Here is a 25,036-nt window from a genome sequence, read left to right on the forward strand (position 1 = left end):
CTCCCCTTTCTCAAAGGAACACAAAGGACATCAAACAGAGACAAACTATTTGCATCAAACGAGGCTGTTAATGGAAAGGTTCCGATGGTTCAAAATAATTCATCAAGAACTTGCGTGCCGACTTAAGAAACCTGTACATCTTTTCTATGTCCTGGCGACGTTATGTATATAATTGTAAAGGACATCTTACTTAAATAAAAGAGAGTATGAAAACTACAAATCAAGGGAAACTAAACAATTAAAGAATACAATGACGCTATAATGAAATACGCGCGGATAACAAATACATGAAATTTGACATAGTAAACTGTATACTGTATGTCAAGTATACTGTTGTATACTGTATACTGTCCAGTATACAACTGGACAGTATACAGGGAGCTGCAGCCTCTGCTAAACAATAATGCGTCAGTTGTATAATATGTTAAATATGTATAATATGTATTTATAATGTGTGACGTATTTCTTTATAATATGTGACGTGAGTAATGATATAATGATTTAATTTGGTCTTGCATAGAATCTTTGAACTTTTAGGCTCTTAATTGTAAATTTTATTTAGAAGTTATTTTTCAATGTTGATTGTCACCTAATCTTGCTTTGTTTGATCGTTACATAAATTATCTTTTGGATTTTTCCCCTTTCGTGTGTTCTATTTGAATGATTAGTGTTATTTTCGTATCTTATTGATGTAATCGTGTGTTTAGTGTAAGTTCTTTGTTATTTATTCAATTAAATTTGTCCGTTTTTTTAGAACTGATGATAAATGTTAATGAGTATTAAACTTTAAATAATATATATATATAAATATATATATATATATATATATATATATATATATATATATATATATATATATATATATATCATTTTTGAACCTAAAAGGGGGGTACCATCTCTGGTGCAAGTGTAGGGACCCATAGCCTCGGAGAAGAAAATAAAGAGTACTCAGAGAAGACCTTGTGGATCCTCACTGAAAACTTTGATATTTTCTTCTCCTACCACCCCTATATATATATATATGTAAATATACATCTGTACATATATATATATATATATATACATATATATACATCTATATATACATATATATACATATATATATATATATATATATATATATATATATATATATATATATATATATATATATATATATATATATATATATATATATATATATATACAGCATTGTAACAGTAACCCTCCACTGCCATCACCGGCTTACCAACGCCCTTCTCTTCACTGTCCCTCACCGTCGCTCTTACAGTGAGTAACTGCTGCACCATCCAACTCTATCACTACACTACCTCTACCCTCCTCATAAATCTTCCTGGTACTGACACACACAGCACCGTGAGGAGTGTGTGTGCAGCACAGTGCCCCCTTCCCACCACCTCTTCAGAGAGTGCCGCGCTGAGCTCCCTTTCCCTTTCTACCCTCCCGTAAATCCCTTCCATCCTGGCTGGCACCTCCGGAAGCGGCTAGAATGTCTATCCACAGAGGCCAGGCGTCCACTGCAATAATCCATCCCCCCCCCCCTCCCCTCCCCCGTCCAGCCTTAAGACTATAGAGGATAGAGGGGAGAGACAGACCCTCACAGTAAGAGAAATAACTCTCACCGTTCACTGTCTCCGCCATCTTTCACTGTATTCCCTTCACCGGTCATATTTCACTCAGCATCCTTGCTCTTATCATCTCACGACGTCGTCTCCCTCTTTCTCCGCCTTAAGCATCATCACCAGCATCAGCACACAATACCCCCGAGCACTGTAGCATTTGTCTTCGTCCAGTAGATGATAACATGGCTTCTCCTTTGCTCCATGCCTCATGCACTGCTTCACAAAGTTCCTCATAAACTGCCTCACTCACTGCCTCATTCAGTGTCTCACTCACAGCCTCACTCACTGCCTCACCTATATAGTGCCAACAGCAACCATCACCTTATTGGTTGGTGGAGGAAATCCCCAGGGGTCTCCTTGGTCAAAGAGGGATGGAATAGCGAAGATGAGAATGGAAGGTGAAGAGGGAAGGTAGGGAGGGAAGGTAGGGAAGGAAGGTGAGGAGGGAAGGTGAGGAGGGAAGGTGAGGAGGGAAGCTTAGATGAAAACGGGAGATGGATGTAGATTGGAGGGGAAGCGAAGGAGGAGGGTGATGAGGAGTGATGAGGAGCTATGAGAAGACGAAGAAACAGGAAGCAGTGAGAGAAAAACATCAAATCAGGAGGCTCCATGAACACATTCATATGTTGTTTGCATGGCTGGGGTAGATGGTTACTAGAATTCAATTTAGATACATGCAAGGCTATGGTATCACTTGGATGCCTCAAGACCCCTAGTGAATTCAGTAGAATCCCAGTTGAATTTATTTATAGCATATCCAACAGATTAAGGCGTACAGCTGGGTAGACCCAGAACGCTGGTTCGAATCCCCGGATTGTTCCATTTTGCTTAATGATATCACGCCATTGTGATATCCTAGTGTGTACAGACAACAGTAATACCAACATTACTTTCTTAAACAGCAACAACAACAGTCAAAGCACGAAAAAGCTGTATTATACATCACAGCTGTAACAACATCAACAACAGCTGACTCGTTGCTTTCACGGCGACGATAAATGTATTGTGACATATTGATGTTGTGGCGAACGTATTGTAACACACTGAGTGACGTTATTGTTATTGTATTGTAACTCAGTGAGGACCAGAGAGATGATTGGTCGTAATAAGTTAATTTGGCTGACTCGCTTGAGTAGTCACGCTCTCTTTCTTGTTGGGTCCATACAAGTAGGCTCTCCATTGTGCCCCAGTTTGCCTAGAGAGAGAGAGAGAGAGAGAGAGAGAGAGAGAGAGAGAGAGAGAGAGAGAGAGAGAGAGAGAGAGAGAGAGAGAGAGAGAGAGAGAGAGAGAGAGAGAGAGAGAGAGAGAGAGAGGGAGAGAGAGAGAGAGAGAGAGAGAGAGAGAGAGAGAGAGAGAGAGAGAGAGAGAGAGAGAGAGAGAGAGAGAGAGAGAGAGAGAGAGAGAGAGAGAGAGAGAGAGAGAGAGAGAGAGAGAGAGAGAGAGAGAGAGAGAGAGAGAGAGAGAGAGTGTTACGTTCCCATGAAGTTTGTCGTTATGTTTGAGTGAGGAAAAGGGCGCGAGCACGTATAACAATTTAGTGTTTTTTTTCTCTTTCTAGTGTTCTAAAAGATCTCTCCAGGAGCGTGTTGAGGCTGTGTGTGTGTGTGTGTGTGTGTGTGTGTGTGTGTGTGTGTGTGTGTGTGTGTGTGTGTGTGAGGTGCACGACGGCATGTTAGGGTGATACTACAGTAGTCGTGCCACACGGTGGGACAGGGTGTGGCTGTGTGTGTGTGTGAGAGAGTGAGGCAGGGTCAAGCCTGCCTCCCTTTCCTGAAGCTAATGAACGCCCCCACAAACCATGACTGTGAACTGTGTTAAGCACATGTTTGCTTGCCTCGAATCTGTTATTGTGAAGGCACGGATTACTCTCTCTCTCTCTCTCTCTCTCTCTCTCTCTCTCTCTCTCTCTCTCTCTCTCTCTCTCTCTCTCTCTCTCTCTCTCTCTCTCTCTCTCTCTCTCTCTCTCTCTCTCTCTCTCTCTCTCTCTCTCTCTCTCTCTCTCTCTCTCTCTCTCTCTCTCTCTCTCACTCTCTCTCACTCTCTCTCTCTCACTCTCTCTCTCTCACTCTCTCTCTCTCTCTCTCTCTCTCTCTCTCTCTCTCTCTCTCTCTCTCTCTCTCTCTCTCTCTCTCTCTCTCTCTCTCTCTCTCTCTCTCTCTCTCTCTCTCTCTCACTCTCTCTCACTCTCTCTCTCTCTCTCTCTCTCTCTCTCTCTCTCTCTCTCTCTCTCTCTCTCTCTCTCTCTCTCTCTCTCTCTCTCTCTCTCTCTCTCACTCTCTCTCACTCTCTCTCTCTCACTCTCTCTCTCTCACTCTCTCTCTCTCTCTCTCTCTCTCTCTCTCTCTCTCTCTCTCTCTCTCTCTCTCTCTCTCTCTCTCTCTCTCTCTCTCTCTCTCTCTCTCTCTCTCTCTCTCTCTCTCTCTCTCTCTCTCTCTCTCTCTCTCTCTCTCTCACTCTCTCTCACTCTCTCTCTCTCACTCTCTCTCTCTCACTCTCTCTCTCTCTCTCTCTCTCTCTCTCTCTCTCTCTCTCTCTCTCTCTCTCTCTCTCTCTCACTCTCTCTCACTCTCTCTCTCTCACTCTCTCTCTCTCACTCTCTCTCACTCTCTCTCTCTCTCTCTCTCTCTCTCTCTCTCTCTCTCTCTCTCTCTCTCTCTCTCTCTCTCTCTCTCTCTCTCTCTCTCTCTCTCTCTCTCTCTCTCTCTCTCTCTCTCTCTCACTCTCTCTCTCTCTCTCTCTCTCTCTCTCTCTCTCTCTCTCACTCTCTCTCTCTCACTCTCTCTCTCTCTCTCTCTCTCTCTCTCTCTCTCTAATACTAATAACAAGTAATGTTACAGTCCAATTTAATGTTGCCTTTCGGAGACTCCACTTGGATTATTCAGTAAGGTTTTCGGGATCGTACATTCAGAGTGGATGTAAAATTAATAAGTGTATAGAAAGGAGGATAGTGTGTTAATCCCCGGAACTATCCGTCCAGCGAGACACTAGGGGGGGGGGGGGAAACTGCATTTGCTCTCTAGAAGGGCAATGAGTTAAGATTAGACACGACGATATGAACCGGGGACTGACAAGGGCAACTCAATCTAGGACACTTTCTCGTGACTGTCATGTTTTTCGCTGTCCTCCACTTCCTCCGTCTTTATATTCTCCGTCCCCTGCTTGATGTTGAACACAGCATCACAAGCGACTTGTGAGCGGTGATTCTTGCTTCGCCGGCAGCAGTGTTCAGTCCGTCAGGCAGCGTTCCCTCGCCTCCCCCTCCTCCTTCGACAAGCATTGTTCATTCACCCACCACCGGCCAGCAAGATTTATTGTCCGCCTCTACGCACTCAACAGGCATTATCCTCGGCGCCCGTCCACCCGCCGGCAGGCAACGCTCCCCGGCCACTACGCACTCAACAGGCATTATCCTCGGCGCCCGTCCACCCGCCGGCAGGCAACGCTCCCCGGCCACTACGCACTCACCAGGCATTATCCTCGGCGCCCGTCCACCCGCCGGCAGGCAACGCTCCCCCGGCCACTACGCACTCACCAGGCATCATTCACCGACCCGTCTTTAGCAGGCAGGGTTTTCCAGCCCGTCTCGGCTTGCCTGCTGCCACACTTGTTTCCTCTTCCCCTTAAGATATCTGTTTAGCATTCTCATTCTTTTTTCTTTCCGCGTTGCTGCTTTATCTTTCCCCTCTCCTTCCTTTCTTCTTTCCTTTCTATCTCCCTTCTTTCCTGCCTTCCTCCCTTCTTGTCCTCCTTCCTTCCTTATCCCACTCCTCTTCCTAGTCCTTCTTCATAACTCTTTCTCAGTAGAATTGAACTCTTCCATTTCCTCTTGATCCTCATTCTCATTTCCTCCTCTCCCTTTCACCTTATCCTATTCAAGCTCGTCCTCTTCTATCTCGTGTGCCACCTCCTCTCTTCCTGCACTCATTACCCTTCAATATTATCTTCATATTCCTCCTTTTCTGTTTAGTCTTTATCTTATTCTTCCTCCTCCTCCTCATCTTTATTCTCCATGGGTCTCCCCCCCCCCTCACTTGTGCCTATAGCTCTCTCATTTCTCTCTCCGTCGCTCTCTCTCTCACCTCTCCATCGCTCTCTCCCTCACTTCTCTCCCTTATCTCGCTTGCCAGTCGCGTTCTCAAATGCATCCGGTGAGAGAGGAGGACCTTGACCCCTAGAGACGGGCTTCACAGAGGCTAATTTGACGTGGCAAGGACCAGCAAAATGAGATTGTGTCAGTGGTTTTGCCTGTAATTTGAGGGCGAGGGAATTTGGTTAGACAGAATGAGGGGAGGGAAGCAGGGAGGGAGAGATATAATAGCGTGAGGTAAGAAAGGAAGGAGGGAGTGAGATGGAGTGGTCGATGGGAGGATGAAGGAGGGGAGATGGATAACAGGATGTGGGCGGTGGGGTAGGATGGAGGATGTGTTGATGTGTTCCTCGATGCTTATCCAAGCCTGTCGTTGTTATCCTTTGTTATTTTCGTTGTTATCCTTGTTATTATTATTGTTATCCTCGTTATTGTCGTTGTTATCCATGATGCTGTTGATGCTCATGTTGGGGGCTCGAGAAGCGACGGGGTATTCGCAGCTCCGTCTAGCTTCGCATAGATATAGCAAGCAGGTGCTGCCCAGAGGAGGAGAATACAGGTTATTTGAGGGGAATGTGGCTCCTGGCGATATTTAGGTCACCGGATTTGAAGTGGGGGTCCTGGCCATATTTAGAGCTCTGGCTTTATAAAGTGGGGGTCCTGGCCATATTTAGAGCTCTGGCTTTATAAAGTGGGGGTCTTGGCCATATATATATTTACAGATAGAGCGCTCCGGCCTGTAAGGGAACGCTCTGATGATATTTAGAAGTCTGGCTAGTAATTTGTTTTTGCTTTTAAAGTTAACATTTCTTGGCAATATTTAGACTTCCACAATATATTTCTTTCCCTTGCAACAGTGTTCACAATATGCGCTGCGATGTGAAGGCATTCGAAGATATTCTGAACGCGTCCTTTTGTTTTCGAATATCAGTATTCATCACCTTTAAATGGTCTTATTTTATTTAATACTTTTCTATGTATATTTTCTCGGATATTTTATAAAAGGTGTTTTAATAAACTAGGGAATGAGGCGTTGGCAGCGGAGGTCTGGCAGGGTTCGTTAGTTATAAGTGAAGGACGGTTCCTTCAGCTGCAGCGGTCAGAAGAACTGTTTTATAATTATATACACAGCTGTTCTAAAGTTATATAAGTTATATAGGCAGATACACTATTGGTTTATACAATACCCTCAGATTTTGTTATCGTTTTATATTGCTGGTGTTCGGTGTTGTTAGGAGAGGTGCTCAGGGCTCAGAAGATCTCTCAGCCCTAACACACACACACACACACATACACACACACATACACACACACACACACACACACACACACACACACACACACACACATACCAATCATCCAAAAATCATAGTATTGAAACTATTGTGGAATGTACAAAAAATAGACTGTTACCCCCAAAATAACACCTTTTGTACCATAAACTTTGTAGAGGACACGATACAAAATTCAATGGCCAAATAGGATTTTTCTTTGGCCTAGTATAACATATCTATCTACAAAATTAAGCACAGCGTGACGCATATTAGATGTAGGATTGGTTATTTAGGCCTGGGATAAGTGATATAGTTACTGTTCCAATTTATCCGTGCCATTTGTGGTATTCCAATAGTACAAAATATGAATTTGTTCGAGTTGAACAGTACAACTGTTCAACTCGAAGGGTGGATTGAACACACTCACGTTCCCTACTCACCTCCAATCCTCTTCTCTCTTTCTCCACGTATTCCTGCTGTGCGCGACAAGCAGTAGAATAGAGGGACAAAGAATAATAGAGACGGAAGGGAGAAAGACAGGGAGAGCGGACAGGGTCGCGCCAGATTGGGAAAACTCTACGCAGTGAGCAACCCGCGTTTTACTTACTGCGTGCTGGGGCAGTCGGTGAATCTTGCAGAGCGAGAGACTGAGTTAGTTAGGGGGGAAGAAGGTGTCAGGAAGGGAGGGAAAGGGTGAGTTAGTGAGGGAGGGTAGGAAGGGGTGAGTTACTCAGGGAGGGAGGAGATGAGTTAGTCAAGGAAGGGGGGGTATTAGAGATGAAGTGGGTAAATCTGACTTGGAGGAATGGGTTAATTACTGAGGGAAGAAGGTAAAAGAGACGTAGGGGTGAATTTGCCGGGAAAGGAAAGGGAAAGTGGTGAGTTTCGACAGAAGAGGATTTGAGTTCTGAAATGCGGCATTATTAGAGATAGAAAGGAATGGGGTGTTGTGCAAAATGAACGATGAGGATGGGCAGGATGAGCATGGGAGGGAAAAGAGACCATTAGGATGAAATATTTTTTCAGGATTATTTCTGCCCGAGCCTTAAGCCTCTGGCTGGTCAGGGGACAAAGGTGAAAGTGGGAAACAGAGAATAGGCAAATAGAGAGAGGGAGGGAGGGAGAGTTATTGACAACGTGCGATAAAAGTAGAAGATATATTTTGATGGATAGTGTGAGATAGAGAGGGAGAGAACTGAGGTAGGGAATGAAGGTGGTAGTTACCTAGGGAAAAAAAGAAAGGAGAGACAAAGATAGAGCATCATATCAAGTTCTCCCCCCCCCCCTCTCTCTCACCCTCCCTACTCTCTCCCTCTCTCAAGAGAGGAGTGATGAAAGTAGACGCAGAGGCAAACGAATGGTAGATGGTAGAATATGGGAGTTATGGCGGACACTGGGTGAAAGGTGGGAGGAGGGGAAGAAAGATATGAATGAGCTGTGAAGCTAGACAAGGAAACATGTGATAAAGCTAGCGAAAAAGGGGAGAGAGGTTGGTAGAGGATATACCAGTAGAGGGCGATGATGGAGGAGGAAGAGTGAGGAGGAGGAGGAGAAGGAGGAGTGCGAAGATGGGGAGAGGAGGGAAGGGTGGGAACGGGAGGAAGCAAATATTACTCGAAGAGTGTGCGCAAAACGTGAAGGGGGAAGGGAGAGAGGGGGAGAGAAAAAGGTAGGGGAAAGGAGTTGAGAGAGAGGTGGGAGGACAGAATGAAAGGTAGAAAGGAAGAGGAAGGGAAAGAGGTGAAGGTTGGCTGTTATATATATAATGGCAGGCCCGATACCAGCAACATATATTTCACTCGCATATGCATACATGCAAAAATACACGCCTGCGCAAGCACACACTCGCAAGCACACACGCGCGTGCAAGCACTCACGCGCAAGCACACACACACATGAAGTTAGACACGCCAGACCTGAAATTAGACAGACCTGGGCGCAGCCATGACAGGAAGTGGCTGGAAGTAGCCAGCCAACCATATATGAGTCTCCAGTTCTCAGAGCGGGCAACGTAGCCATTCCGGTCGAGTGCCCGGGCTGGGTAGGATCAAGAGAGGCCTTGATTCCGCCCCTTTGGTGTCGCTAACTAGGCACTGTAAACACGGACACGAACGACGCGCACGGAACACTTCGCCAGCACATAAAATATATTTTTCCTCCCGATAACAGGGATCCGATATTCTCCAGCTCCTCCGAACCCTATGACCTATCCCCCACCCCCTACCCCCCCCCCCCTACCCCGTTTGGGTCCCCTAAATAAAAAATAAAAAAACATATTTGAAATAATTATAGGTTGTCTGGATCTTCTTTATAAATGATACAAAAGTTTCATTAAATCTCATTTTTTATTTACACATTTTTTTTTCTCTGTTAAAGAACGCTATAGTGATGATAATATTGTTTGTTTTGCCGAGGCTTGAATGCAAAAGTATGGCAAAGATAACCAAAATGGTATCATCAGTTGAAGGACATTAATAGCAACATGCACAAACAAATATACACGAGACTGTTTCTTTAAAGTTTTTTCCTATAAGCCTTTCTGGTGTCACGAAAATGTCAATAACAACAAAAAGTGCAACTGGTGCGGGTAGCCGGCTGTGTGTGTGTGTGTGTGTGTGTGTGTGTGTGTGTGTGTGTGTGTGTGTGTGTGTGTGTGTGTGTGTGAGGAAGAGACGAGTGTAGCATCGATCAGTGTTGTCGGTGGCAGTTAGCACACACACACACACACACACACGCACATGGAATGAGAGATCAGTGACGGACGTGGTTAAGGTAGACATAGCCTAATCACCTGGTTTGACTTGGAAATTGGACGGTGATCTGATGTTCGAGAGGACCTGGCAGCCGGTTGGGGTCTGCTGAACTATTTAGCACGAATTACTTAGTGATTGACCTTTGGTAACACTGTAATAATAATAGTAATAATAGCTCTATTGTAATGGTCATATGATATAGTGAGACGAAATTACACGGAGGTGGGTATACTGGTATACCTGAGTATATTGATTATGAGTCTATGAGTATGAGTATATTGAGACCTGTTAATGATTGCGGTTATATGGGTACACACCTACCCGTATAAATATACTTAGCTGCATAGGAATTTATAACACTGATACAGTTGTTAGTACAAAAACAACACTGTTTTGTCGCGGAAAGACTGCACTTACATTAGACCTGTATAGAGAGAAGTACATGAGGTACCCGGCGGTGTCCGGGCCTCTGTCCATCCCTCTCCCTCTCTGACCCTATCACCCCCTTTCCATTCTGTTCTCCACTTCCACCCCCTTTCCCCCCACTCCTCTTCTCTCGTTTAGAAAATGTAATAATACGAAAAAGATGAGAAATTGCTTAACAACTCTACGGAAGCAAATCCTCTCATTTCAAAATTCATCCAAATCGCAGCGGGAAAGGAATCTATATTTCTTAAGTGGAAAAAGGCACCATGTGGTCGACCCCCCGACCTGTGTGAGAGAGAAACATACCACCCACGTGTCATCTTGAAAAGTTAAGTGGAGCTCCAAGCTCCACTTTTTTTTATTGATATTGATAAAAATTAGACACGTGTAGCTAGTTCTATCATTCTCTTTATACTGGGGGAGAGTAGCCAGGCCTCACCCTCCCTCGTGTGGTATACAGACGGGTGTTGAAAACCATTTAATAGAAGGCAATGGTGATGCCTGAAGGTTGAGAGTGAACAAGAAGCATAAAGATGATGCCTGGAGGCTGAGCGTCGGCAAAAAACACATTAGAGGCTGAATTCGAAAGGTAATGAGAGAGTAAATAGGACCCAACAATATGGCTCTTCGCTACGATTTGAAGCCCCAACACCAGACACCAGTTGGAATTTAATTAACTTGCCTGAAAATGAAATTGTATATGTTTAAAACTCGCGAGAATTCACGCCATCAAGTAGAGTCGACGACGGAGTAAACGTGAATATGTTATAAATATAACCAGAAAATTAAATGGAATATATAAGGCAAACCAAATATAGTCAAAACCGGTAAAAATACAGAGAGGAGGAGAAAAGAATGTACACAAACTCCAGAATGAAGGGAAATAGAAACCCTGATAACTGATGAAACAGGATAAATAAGTTGACAGAAATATAAGAAAGAGGGATATAAAAGAGGGAAAGAGAGAATAACGACAGCAGCGTACTCTACACTGGCGAAAATTAGAACTTCATTCAAAAACCTAAATGAGGAGGCATTTAGGTCGCTTTACACTGCCTACGTGAGACCAGTCTTAGAGTATGCCGCGCCATCATGGAGCCCCCACCTGAAGAAACACATAAAGAAACTGGAGAAGGTTCAGAGGTTTGCGACGAGGCTTGTCCCAGCGTTACGAGGGATGGGATATGAAGAGCGGCTGAAGGAACTGAACCTTACGACACTAGAGAAAAGAAGGGAGAGAGGAGATATGATAGGGACATATAAAATACTCAGGGGAATTGACAAAGTGGAAATAGATGAAATGTTCACACGTAATAATAACAGAACGAGGGGACATGGGTGGAAACTGGAAACTCAGATGAGTCACAGAGATGTTAGGAAGTTTTCTTTTAGCGTGAGAGTAGTGGAAAAATGGAATGCACTTGGGGAACAGGTTGTGGAAGCAAATACTATTCATACTTTTAAAACTAGGTATGATAGGGAAATGGGACAGGAGTCATTGCTGTAAACAACCGATAGCTGGAAAGGCGGGATCCAAGAGTCAATGCTCGATCCTGCAAGCACATATAGGTGAGTACAAATAGGTGAGTACACACACACACACACACACACACACACACACACACACACACACACACACACACACACACACACACACACACACACACACAGAGCAAGCGCAGGCTGTGGATTCCTTTAAACCACATTGCATTCCTCCGGTAGCAAGACATCAATACCCGGAGCCAACACCGCGTTGCCCACCACCCTCCCACAAGATGTATAGGGCCAGTGTGGCAGTTGAGAGTCGACCCTCTGGAAATTGCACGACGTAGAAAAATGTCCCGTCCGGAAGTAGGTAGGCAGTGGACGGGGCGGGGGGAGAGAAAGTGGCGGGCTCGAGAAAGTGAAGGGAAGGGTAGTGCCGGCCAGCGAAAGTAGTAGAGGTGTATTAAAAGCTAGGAGGGGAAAATTCAGGAAAGAGAACCTCCACTGCGGGAACAGCACAGTGTTGAATGCACACGACGGAGCTCCTTTGACAGACGCGTCATCTGAAAGAACCTTGAAAGACTCACGAACTGAGAGAACCTTTCTCAGGCTCACTGACAGGCTCTTTAAGCAGGTCATGAGCCGAGAGAAGAACCTTTGAGAAACGCACCAATAGAGAGAACCTTAAACCATCTGGAAGGGAAGGGTTGTGTGAGGCGGTGTTGGCGTGAGGGAGGAAATGAGAAGAGCACCCTGGCGCACCAGAACCTTATTTCCAGCGGTACGAGGGAAGAGAAAGGTGGGAAAGACGGAAAGGTTGGAAGAGAAAGATTTATTGGTAGTAGAGTACAGAAAAAAAAACGAGTTTTAGGCATGGCAATAAAGTGAAAACAAAAATGGAAACCTGGAGATAGAACAGAAATAAGGCGAAGAGAAATGGATAAAGAGAATCACAAAGAAATGACAAAAAGAGGGGAAAAAATAATAAATAGGAAAAAGCTCTGCGGTACCCGGAAATGAACACACACACACACACACACACACACACACACACACACACACACACACACACACACACACACACACACACACACACACACACACACACACGCACACACGCAATCGTCCAGACACGCACACAATCCCTGCATCACGCAGCGCCGCTATAGAAACCCGCAGGACTGAGAACGGACAAGTCATTGGCTGGGGATGCTTGAGATTTATAAATGGACAAGGTCTGGAAAAGGAATGAATGGAAACTGAAAGGTGAATGGCGTGAGAGGGACGGAGAGAGAGAGAGAGAGAGAGAGAGAGAGAGAGAGAGAGAGAGAGAGAGAGAGAGAGAGAGAGAGAGAGAGAGAGAGAGAGAGAGAGAGAGAGGGGGGGGGGAAAGAAGGGGCCGTATTTCCCAAATCACAATTTTGGAAGGTCTGGAATCCTGACGCTGGTCATGGTCTAGGTAATTATAAACAGGATAAGCCACTAACCACTTGGGCTGGACGGTAGAGCGACGGTCTAGCTTCATGCAGGTCGGCGTTCAATCCCCGACCGTCCAAGTGGTTGGGTACCATTCATTTCCACCGTCCCATCCCAAATCCTTATCCTGATCCCTTCCCAGTGCTATATAGTCGTGATGGCTTGGCACTTTACCCCTGATAGTTCCCTTCCCCTTGCAGGTACTGAAGACTGGAATACCTGGAACATACCTAGAGAGAGTTTCAAGAGTTCTCCTACTCCCCGGGCCTAGCCTGAGGCCAGGCTCACAACTCTCATGTGTATTCCAGTCGGAATTTTGCATTGAAACTGGATTTATAATCCTAAGTGGATTGGGATTATATTTCGAGGCACCATTAAATTACTGACGATTTTTTGTATTATTATTTATAATTTTAATCAAAAATTTAATGAATGTGGATATATAACGTTAATTTAAACAGAGTTATTTATATAAAATAGGAAAGTGAGGAACTTGAGGAAATGAATATGGATGTTGGTCACCTGGGGTTACCTGGAGGTGAGGCAGGTGGTCCTGGGCAGGTGAGGCAGCTGGTGCTAAGCAGGTGGTGCAGCTGGTCCTAGGCAGGTGGTGCAGCTGGTCCTAGGCAGGTGGTGCAGCTGGTTCTAGGCAGGTGGTGTACTGAAGGTCCATCACTACGTATTGGTACTCTCAACCAAACAGTTACCATAAGTACTATCATTTCAGGCGAATGGGTTTGTTTGTGACACAGAGAAAGAGGGGGGGGGGGATGTCGTGTGTGTGTATACATGTGCACAAAGTCACATGTTTGGGCGTTACACACACACACCAGACACGAAACCACTCCCACACACACATAAATTATGTACTAAAACACACACACATATATACAAAAATATGAACACAAATCCTCACAGCAAAGAAAAAATATATATTACCAAAGCAGACTAATCACCAAGTAGGGGGGGGAAGGGAAGGGAGGTTACCTTGAGGTTACCTTGAGGTGCTTCCGGGGCTTAGTGTCCCCGCGGCCCGATCGTCGACCAGGCCTCCTGGTTGCTGGACTGATCAACCAGGCTGTTGGACGCGGCTGCTCGCAGCCTGACGTATGAGTCACAGCCTGGTTGATCAGGTTGATCAGGGAAGGGGGGGTTAGGAAGAAACTAAATATGTACAGGACTCGTTGGAGAGCATTTTTTACCCAACAGAGAGATTGCCATTGCGGGGTGTGTTCCCGCAGGGGCCGCGGTACCACCATCCAATATCCCACGCGTTAATCAGCAATTCGCCAGATTAAACGAATATTGCTGCGGATAACAGGAGGTCTTTCATAGGACCCCGCGCGGCTGCCCGCACTCTCACCCTTGTCGCTCACTGTGTAAATATGTGAGGAAAAAAAATTGTATGGGGGGATGGGGGGAGGAGTTTCGCTGATGAGGCGTGAATTAGTAGTGACCCAACATGGTAATACTTCATTAATACTCATTAACTCACTCATGTTGGTGCAGGATGAATATATATATATATATATATATATATATATATATATATATATATATATATATATATATATATATATATATATATATATAATATATAACCCCCCCCCCCCGCCCCCCACAGGACTCAGTTATGCAAGTCATACTGCTCGGACGTCAATATGATGTCCACGTCCCCGGAGTGTGATAAGCCTAAGCCAGACGCTCGAGCCAGCAGCCTGAAGAGCGAGAGTAACAGCAGTAGCAGTTACAACAAAAATTGCGACATCTCCGGTTGTAACAACAACAACAACAACAACAACAACAACAACCGCCTCAGCCAATTCAACTCCAGGACCGATGGTCAGCGAGAGCATTATTTGCAACAGCTGGAACAGCAGCAGGGTGACAAACAATTAGCATCGGCAGCATTAATTAACACATTCCAGCAGCAACAGCATCAACACATTCCAGCAGCAACAGCATCAACACATTCCAGCATCGGCAGCATCAACACATTCCAGCAGCAACAGCATCAACACATTCCAGCATCGGTAGCATCAACACATTCCAGCATCGGTAGCATCAACACATTCCAGCATCGGCAGCATCAACACATTCCAGCATCGGCAGCATCAACACATTCCAGCAGCAACAGCATCAACACATTCCAGCAGCAACAGCATCAACACATTCCAGCAGCAACAGCATCAACACATTCCAGCAGCAACAGCATCAACACATTCCAGCAGCAACAGCATCAACACATTCCAGCAGCAACAGCATTAACACATTCCAGCAGCAACAGCATCAACACATTCCAGCAGCAACACATTCCAGCATCAACACATTCCAGCATCAACACATTCCAGCATCAACACATTCCAGCATCAACACATTCCAGCATCAACACATTCCAGCATCAACACATTCCAGCATCAACACATTCCAGCATCAACACATTCCAGCATCAACATATTCCAGCATCAACACATTCCAGCATCAACACATTCCAGCATCAACACATTCCAGCATCAACACATTCCAGCATCAACACATTCCAGCATCAACATATTCCAGCATCAACACATTCCAGCATCAACACATTCCAGCATCAACACATTCCAGCAGCAACACATTCCAGCATCAACACATTCCAGCATCAACACATTCCAGCAGCAACACATTCCAGCATCAACACATTCCAGCATCAACACATTTCAGCATCAACACATTCCAGCATCAACAGCATCAACACAAAGAGCAGCATCAACAGCGTGAATAACTTGATGAGTGGAGGCAAGAGCAGGGGGGGGAGGAGGGAGCGGTGACCCCGGACCACTTTAACAGTCTGGCCGTCAAATGCGGACCCTACACACCACTCCTATCAAACGACGCCCCTGCTAAATAGTTAAAAAAATATTTTGCCCATGTCAAAGAGAATTTTAGTGCTCACAAATTTGTTCCTGACTGGATCATGAGTAGATGTATGATTACTCCAGTTTAATGACTGTCTGAGGGGTAGGAAGGGAGGGGGAGGAAAAGGGAGAGGTGGGAAAGGGAAGGAGTGGAGGAAAAAAGTGAGGGAAGGGGTAAGAGGGGGGGGGCAGTAATTAGTCTGCCTCATTACCCTGTGAAGATGAAAGATGTGTTTAGTGGTGTACTTTATGAAACTTTCCTTAACAATTGTTCTTATTACACGACCTTGTAAACTAGTGCCAAAATGTTTATAATTTGATTGTTTGACGAAATGTTGTTGTGTATTTACTATTTGTGCCTCCAGGATTGAGGTGTTAGCTCATGGGCCCCGCCTTGCTATTCGTTGGTTTTCGAATGTACTGACTCCCAGCATATTTTTCCTATATCATATCTGCTGTATACATTTCTCTCGAAAACACACACACACACAACATGTAATGATAGTCATTGCATTAGACAACCAGCTTATAGAAAAGCGGGGTCTAAGAGCTAGAGCTCGATATTGCAGGCACAGAACGCTTAGTATATACACAGAGAGAGACACGTGTAAGGAGTCACTTTGCGAAACGCATCACTAGGCGTTACACCCAATAAATAGTGTAAAAATGAACTTTGGAGAGTTAATTTTTCAACTTCACGTTTCAGTGATGAAAAACTTAACAAATATCGTGAAAATTCGTGCTAGAATCATAAATATATATATATATATATATATATATATATATATAATAGGGAAGGGAGTACCACCTCTGGCTGGAAGAAGGGGGACCCATAGCCTCGGAGGAAACCACACATAACGCATTGGAGGGAATGTGGGTCCCCTCCAATACAGTTTCTGTGTGCTTTTCTCCTACCACCCCCTTCCCTTTTTTCTTTTTTTTTTTTTTTCCTTTATTGTGTATTTAAAGGTTACAAAACATACAAGACAAATGCCTAAAGGTTATGGATCTCTTGAAGCTCCTCCGCTTCTGGACAGGAACCGAGGACGCAGCAAGCATTTCCCCTCTGGATCGCCACACTGAGACGCTGAAATAAAAAACTGGAAGCCCTTGGGTCTCTGGTGACGTCAATGAGCTTGGACCCCAATTCCTTGAGAAATCCCAAGGCACTCTTGCCCCAGGGGCCATGCGTCTCAGACGCTATGGGAACAAAGAGGTATTGACCTTCCAGTCGCCTGTACTTGAGTGATTTTGCTGTTTCCCTGTGGTTGGCCGCCCCACCTGCTTGATCAGCTCCGAAGTGTACATAGGTGTCAGCCAGGGTGGATACACATGTGTAGTCCCACACCAACTGTCTACCCTCCTTCCATGAGTATATGGTGATGCCATCAGGGCGAAGTGCTGGGAAATCCGGGTTTTGGACCCCTAGGATGCGAGGTTCTCTCTCCGCTGGGCACCCAGCTGAGACGAGGCTTCTCTTGATGATGTCATTGACCTCGTTGTGTCTTGCATGCCAGCCCTTTGTGCTTCCGCAATGCAACCCATGCAGTCCGTATTGGTCTGCTTCCACCCTGTTGCAAATACACTTGTATTCAGTGTGAATTGGGGCACCAAGGCGGAGGGCCACTGCTACACGAAGGGATTCTGGATCTAGGCGCGTGCCCATTGCAGACATGGGTACTGCCAGGAGGAAGTCTCCTGCATGGGGGGCACGCACTGCTCTGAGGCGGGCTTTCTCCTTGTCTGATGTTGCGACGCTTAGCATGGCATCAGCTACTTTTTCCACTAGAGGGTGGTCCCAGCCGGACTGTTTGTGTTGTTTTGTTGGCTCTATAATGGTTGCTGGGGCTGCAAGAACATTCCACTGATTTGAACATTCAGTGAAAGCAGGATCGTGTATTCCTGCTGAATCTCTCAGGGTTGCAGGTAAAATATCTCTGACGAGGTCGTGCGATGCATGAGAGGAGGAAAGGAAGGCTGGTAGAGCAATTTGGGAGGCTGTGCGGACACCAAGGCCGCCGAGTCTTACAGGAAGGGTTGCTTGCTCCCACTGAGAGTCGTCCAATGGCAGGTTCAGGACTTTCACCAGCATGGACCTCAGAAGGGTGTCATACACATTTAACTTGGGGCTGCTGTAGGATGGAGAACATCTCAGAAAGTAGGTCAACTTAGGGAGAGACAGGCATCTTGTAAGGAGAAAGAGAGCATCATGGGCATCAATCTTGTCAATCCTGTCCTGCATTCTCTTTAGGTCAGTGATTTTTGCAGCCAGGACCTCCTCGATTGCTCGTGGGCCAATGGGGGCACCCAGGAGAGTGCAGTCCGGTGGTTCGACAACGAGAATGTCTGGAAGAGCATTTTGTATTTGCCCAGTGATGTCTGGGTTGCGGGAGATTATTTCACATTTGGATGCATTGAGAATGAGGCCTAAGGCTGCTCCCTGCTCCTGGATTTTCCTTATATCCCCCAAAATGGTTTCTGGAGTTCCAGCTAGAGTGCCATCATCCAGGTACCAGATGTTTAGCTCGCTTGTCAGACTATCAGTGACCTCTTTGATAGCTAGGCAGAAAAGAAGGGGGGCTAAGGGGTCACCTTGTTGGACACCTTCACAGGAGTTTATTTCATGCTCCCCAAAAAGAAGCTTAGAGTCCCCACTGTAGCACGATCGGATGAATGGGTAAAGGGGACGGAAATGGTTGTGTACAGCCCTGAGGACAGCGTCTCGTCTGACTTGATTGAAGGCATTTTTGAAGTCAAGCTTTACTAGTGCCTTCTGGTCCGGGAGATCAACAATGTAAGCCCGCGCTGCATGTGCTGCAGCTTCACAACCTAGGGGAATCCCAAACCCGAGCTGATGAGGTTTCAGCAAGGTGGCTGCTTCCTGGCTGATAGATCTCACTGCAGCCTTAGCTACAAGGCGTCGGAGGGTGTTGCCAACGGCAATGGGCCTGATACCCCTATCCTTCTTCTTTAGAGCACAGAGTGCTGCTCCATAAAAGACAGGCCTGATGTCCTCAGGGATGCCGCCAGCCAAACACATGTTGGAGAATCTGGTAAGTTCCACTAGAAGATCCTTTGCAGCATCTCCAAGCACCGGGTTCAGCATTTGTTTGATGTGCTGGGGTCTTAGGCCTGTAAAGCCCCCTGCTGAACCTGTTGGGAAAGACATGGCTGCTTTGTACACCTCAGATTCTCGAACAGTCAAGGGTTCTATGCCAGCATTGTTTTCCTGGGGATCCCTGCTGCTGTCGGGGGCTCTGGGTGGGTGTTTGTCTTGAAGAGCCTCTGCTGTCGTGGCGTTCCTGGGGGCAATAGTGTCATCGCTGGTCATGATTCTGATGGCACCTGTGGTATTGCCCTCTTCTATTTTCCTGGTGATCTGTGCTCTCATTTTGTGGTTCTCAGATGAGTTATTGTTGGTCGTCCTGCGGCTGGTGTCCTTGGCACGAGGGGGGAGGCGGACCAGGTTGTCTGCTCTGGGGAATTCATTAAGAGCTCTGATTACAGAGGTTGCTAATGACTTGTCTCTCCTGGGCGGTAATGCTAGGCATGCATTCCCAAATAGAAGGAGATTGTGCCATGCTCCAATGGTTCTAGGAGCATTGTTGACCTTTGTCAGCAGACTGGTGAGTTTGGCTGCTGCTTGATGACGGGCAGCCTTGGGGATGTGGGGCAAGGTCCGGGTGGACGTCGCTTTGATTGCTTCAAGCAGATTATCTGCTGAAATGAAGTTGAGGGAGGTATTGTTCCTCGCTCCTGCAGCAGGTTGTCCATCGTCATTGCCCCGGGGCAGGCGCCTAGACCCTAGACAACCACCTGAATTGAGAGAATGATAGCGGACAGTTCCATTTGAATTGAGACGATACCGTCTGTCACACACTTGACAGTTCCCTCTTGGGTGGCCATCTTCTTGGCTGGAAAGAGGCTGTGTGTCAGGTGCGACATGTGCCATGCCTAGATGTGATGACGCCTGGCTGCCCGCTGAGTGCACCCTCTCCTTCCCAGATGGAGAGTAACACGGCAAGCATTACCCTCCTGGGGGGGTTGGGCATGGCCTGGGCACCGTGTGTGGGTAGGCTGTGTGTTGATGGGCGGCTGGCTGGGTCGGGCGCAGGTAGCGGGGTTGGGGAAGATGGCGGGCGGGGGTGGTGGAGGGGAGGCACGCGGGGGAGGCCGCCGTCACACTTGTTACACACTATCAAACACTCGGGGAAATCACTAGTGCACTTTGTTTTTAACACTACACTCACCGATTTGCTTATGAACGCACTAACTTTCCACTAACATCACTGTAGGCAGCTCGAGAGCCTCCCCCATCACTCCCCCCTTCCCCCCGTACCCCGCCTTGGGGGCTGGTGGGTGGCGGCACTGAGACGGCGGCGACCCTCCCCTCACCCTCACCCATACACTGTACCTGCCTCGCCATACACAAAGCTCAGACAACGCACCTTTCAACGTTCATAGTGTTGGAATGAAGGAGATACGGTTCTTCTTGTCACCCCCGGGGCCTTCAGCAGGTATTCATACCTACACAGGTCAAGTCTTGGCAGGCTCATGCATCGTGATCCTCGTTGAAATTGGTTCAAGTGTAGGACCTTGCTCACCACATGTCCGTCCCCCTCCTCCCTATATATATATATATATATATATATGTCGTACCTAGTAGCCAGAACGCACTTCTCAGCCTACTATGCAAGGCCCGATTTGCCTAATAAGCCAAGTTTCCCTGAATTAATATATTTTCTCAAGTTTTTTTCTTATGAAATGATAAAGCTACCCATTTCATTATGTATGAGATCAATGTTTTTTTTATTGGAGTTAAAATTAACATAGATATATGACCGAACCTAACCAACCCTACCTAACCTAACCTAACCTATCTTTATAGGTTAGATTAGGTTTGGTAGCCGAAAAAGTTAGGTTAGGTTAGGTTAGGTAGGTTAGGTAGTCGAAAAATAATTAAATCATGAAAATTTGGCTTATTAGGCAAATCGGGCCTTGCATAGTAGGCTGAGAAGTGCGTTCTGGCTACTAGGTACGACATATATATATATATATATATATATATATATATATATATATATATATATATATATATATATATATATATATATATATATATATATATATATATATATATATATATATATATATATATTCAATTCCTCCCCCCCTCCCCCCCGATCCACCCACACCTGCACTGCTGCTGTTCCAGAGGTTGTAAAACTTATGAAAATGCAGTTTAAATGAGTTTTCCAGATTTTTTGGGAATTTGACAGAAGTTGGAGACTCAAGTCGAGTCAGCAGGTGTTGTGGGAGTAGAGTTTTCCTGGTGGTGGCGAGTTTTGGCCTCCTGACTAAACTTATGTAAGGACTCGCCCAGTGGAGTACTGCTCTGAGCGAAGAGTACTGAATGTGTGTTGTTTTAAGATAATAAGAACGAAGAGTACTGAATTATTATTGTTGTGGTAATTGATTTATTCCATTTTCAGGTGATCTATCATGACGTTATCTTGAGATGATTTCGGGGCTTAGCGTCCCCGCGGCCCGGTCCTCGACCAAACCTCCTTTTTGTTACATACACCCCCAGGGAAGCATCCCATAGCAGCTGTCTAACTCCCAGGTACCTATTTACTGCTAGGTAACAGGGGCACCAGGGTGAAAGAAACATTTTCCCCATTTGTCTCCGCCTCCACCGGGGATTGAACCCGGAACCTCAGGACTACGAATTCGAAGCGCTGTCCACCCAGCTATCAGGCGCCCGCAGGATCAAGTTTGGAACTAGATTAGCTATGTTTAACAATTTGATTAGCTATAGAAATCTATAACTATAGATGATTTATAGCTTAGAACTAAATTAGATATATTTAAAAACTAGATTAGCTATACAGAGCAGAGTCCAGTTTCTACATCAAAATAAAATCAGAACGTTTTTACCAATGAATTTTTTGTATACGAAATACGAAAAATACGAAATACGAAAAACTTTGCAATGACAGCTTAGTTGTTTTTTAATGTTATGATAAACAAGTTGGATATGAAAGTTTATCAAACAAGAAAGATAGGAAAAAACTATATAAGTCACAATAACGCGGCTGAAGTGTGGGTTCGAAACCCACACATCTGAAAAGGGAGAACCGAAGACGTTTCGATCCGTCCTGGACCATTATCAAGTCGTGTAATAGAATGAGAGGATGTTGTTGTTGTTGTTTAGTCTCTGCTACTGGGAACAAATAGTTCCAAGCAGCACGGTCTATGGTGAACCCGTAGTGGACTTATCAGGCACAGGAGCGGGGAAGAGAGAGAGAGAGAGAGAGAGAGAGAGAGAGAGAGAGAGAGAGAGAGAGAGAGAGAGAGAGAGAGAGAGAGAGAGAGAGAGAGAGAGAGAGAGAGAGAGAGAGAGAGAGAGAGAGAGAGAGAGAGAGAGAGAGAGAGAGAGAGAGAGAGAGAGGGAGGGAGAGAGAGAGAGAGAGAGAGAGAGAGAGAGAGAGAGAGAGAGAGAGAGAGAGAGAGAGAGAGAGAGAGAGAGAGAGAGAGAGAGAGAGAGAGAGAGAGAGAGAGGTGATTGATTGAGTGATGAAGATTAAGCCCTCCCCAAGAGGTGGCACAGGCATGAATAGCCCGTAAGTAAGAGAGGAAGGGACAGACAAATAAATAGGGCAACAGAGTGAGATGAAATGTGCGAAGTAAAAGAATGAATGTATGAATAAGATGAAATGTAAGAATAGAATTGTCTGTCCCTTCCTTCTTTCCTCGGAAATCCATTCATACATATGCTAGGATATAAATACTCACTCACTCACACATATGTATACATGAACACAAACGATCATACTTACGCACAAATACTCAAGCACATACACACACGCGTGCAAGGATAAGCTCAGGTTCACACACACACACACACACACACACACACACACACACACACACACACACACACACACACACACACACACACACACACACACACACACACACACACGCTGTGTGTGTGTGTGGAAGTCTATTGGTAAATAAATTGTCTATTGGTAAAACGCAAAAACTCTCTAAGTCTATTCGCACGCGCGTTAACACACACAAAAGTGTTTTTCTTACTCAAATTCCCAACCACAACAGATGGAATATCTTAGCCCTTAACCCCACCAAGTCTTAAAAATAACAACAACGTCTCAGGAGAAACGTCTCCAAACCTCAGTCATGTGCTTTGATGCTCCAGGTGATCCAGACGTGGCTCGGGGGACAAGAGCTTAACCCAAGGGCCGACTATTTCTGGCATGAGGAAGGAGGATAGGGGACGGGGGGTTCTAGCCTCGAATACTACAGGGTGGTTAATTCAGACAGGAGAACTGGGGACCTTACCTTGAGGTGCTTCCGGGGCTTAGTGTCCCCGCGGCCCGGTCGTTGACCAGGCCTCCTGGTTGCTGGACTGATCAACCAGGCTGTTGATTGGGCTGGACCAGGCTGGACTGATCAACCAGGAGGGAGAAGGGAACACAAGAACCCCAAACTATCAACCAAATACCCTTCGTTTGGCTGTTAATTTGCTGCAATTTGCATTAAGTGGGTAAATTGAAAAATGGATTCCATTAGGGAGTCTCATTGGAGCTCTCCGGAATTTTCCCGGTGTTTGGGTGCCATGATTATCTCAGATTATCTCAGATTATCTCAGATTATCTCAGATTATCTCAGATAAAGGTGACTCTGGGTGTCCAGCTGCTTAAGGCTCCTAATAGTTGTTAGTTGTGGTTATATTTATTTGTTTCAAATTTGTATATTTACAGTTTGTTCTTTATCTTGGGTTGTTCTTTATCTTGGGTTGTTCTTTATCTTGGGTTGTTCTTTATCTTGGGTTGTTCTTTATCTCAGTCTTCTCTCGTGTTCATATTTTAGTGATTTTTTATAATATATGATCACTTTTGGCAATATTCTTTGTCCCATTTATTACATTTTTTATTATTAATAAAAAATATATTTATATTTAATAAAAAATTTGTATTGCATATTGTCCTGGGGACCATTCAGGCTTGTTCGCACTTATATTTAATAAAATATATTTATAAAAACTATAAAATATATAGTTAAAAAATAATGATAAGCCTATGTCTAATTTGGTCCCCACTTCAAGTATAGTTATGTCTATAAGTTTTTAACTCGGACAATGTTTTTGATATATCTGAGAATAAATTAAAATGTCTATTGTAAGTTATATTTTATAATCATTTATATTTGCAAACAGATTATCTAGCCAATGGATCTTGATCAGACTGTACTTTGGCAAACACTGCACAATCTGTCCCACTTACTAAACAATTCTACAAAAACCTCTTTTCAACGTCTCAAGAAACGTAAGAGTCCTAAATGATATCATTGACGTAAATGTGATCCCTACCGATTGATTGATTGATAAAGATTAAGCCATCCAAGAGGTGGCACCGGGCATGAATACCCCGTAAGGATTCCTACCGATACTAACCAGACGATATAGTTCACAGTTTCCTTCAAGAGCAAAAAAAACTCCAATTTATGAAGACCTCTCGACACCAAACGCCTTGAGAGACGCATGTCGACTACGGCTGTATGTGTTCGCCTGGGTGCTCTCACCCGCAACGATCTCACAATATTAGCAAGGCAAGGCTATCCCTTGCAATGGCGTCTGACTATGCACAGGCTACATAGATTACATAGTTTCTACACACAGTCAGACCATCAACGGATATCCTGACCGACAACAATGAAATAATCAATAGACATAGCCGAAGCACTACACATCAAACACTTTCAAACACCTATCAGCAGCCAGCTTCCTCTTTAATGTACTTTATCTTCCTCTAGACCAACAAAACGCTTTTTCTTTCAGCGACACACGCCAGGCATGAAATATGTGGTTATCTTGAGGTTATCTTGAGATGATTTCAGGGCTTTAGTGTCCCCGCGGCCCGGTCCTCGACCAGGCCTCCACCCCTAGGAAGCAGCCCGTGACAGCTGACTAACACCCAGGTACCTATTTTACTGC

At 45.2% G+C, this 25,036-nt stretch overlaps 1 protein-coding gene across 1 annotated transcript; it reads left to right on the plus strand.

Moving 5' to 3' along the window:
* Positions 1-14,784: 14,784 nt before the first annotated feature.
* On the plus strand, positions 14,785-24,282 carry LOC138351682 (GATA zinc finger domain-containing protein 7-like). The gene is made up of 2 exons (XM_069303702.1): positions 14,785-15,901; positions 24,260-24,282. Exons 1-2 carry the CDS (start codon positions 14,785-14,787, stop codon positions 24,280-24,282), a joined length of 1,140 nt encoding a protein of 379 aa, XP_069159803.1.
* The last annotated feature ends 754 nt before the right edge of the window (positions 24,283-25,036 follow it).

This window comes from Procambarus clarkii, chromosome 5 (assembly GCF_040958095.1).
Source record: "Procambarus clarkii isolate CNS0578487 chromosome 5, FALCON_Pclarkii_2.0, whole genome shotgun sequence".
NCBI classification, from domain to species: Eukaryota; Metazoa; Arthropoda; class Malacostraca; order Decapoda; family Cambaridae; genus Procambarus; species Procambarus clarkii.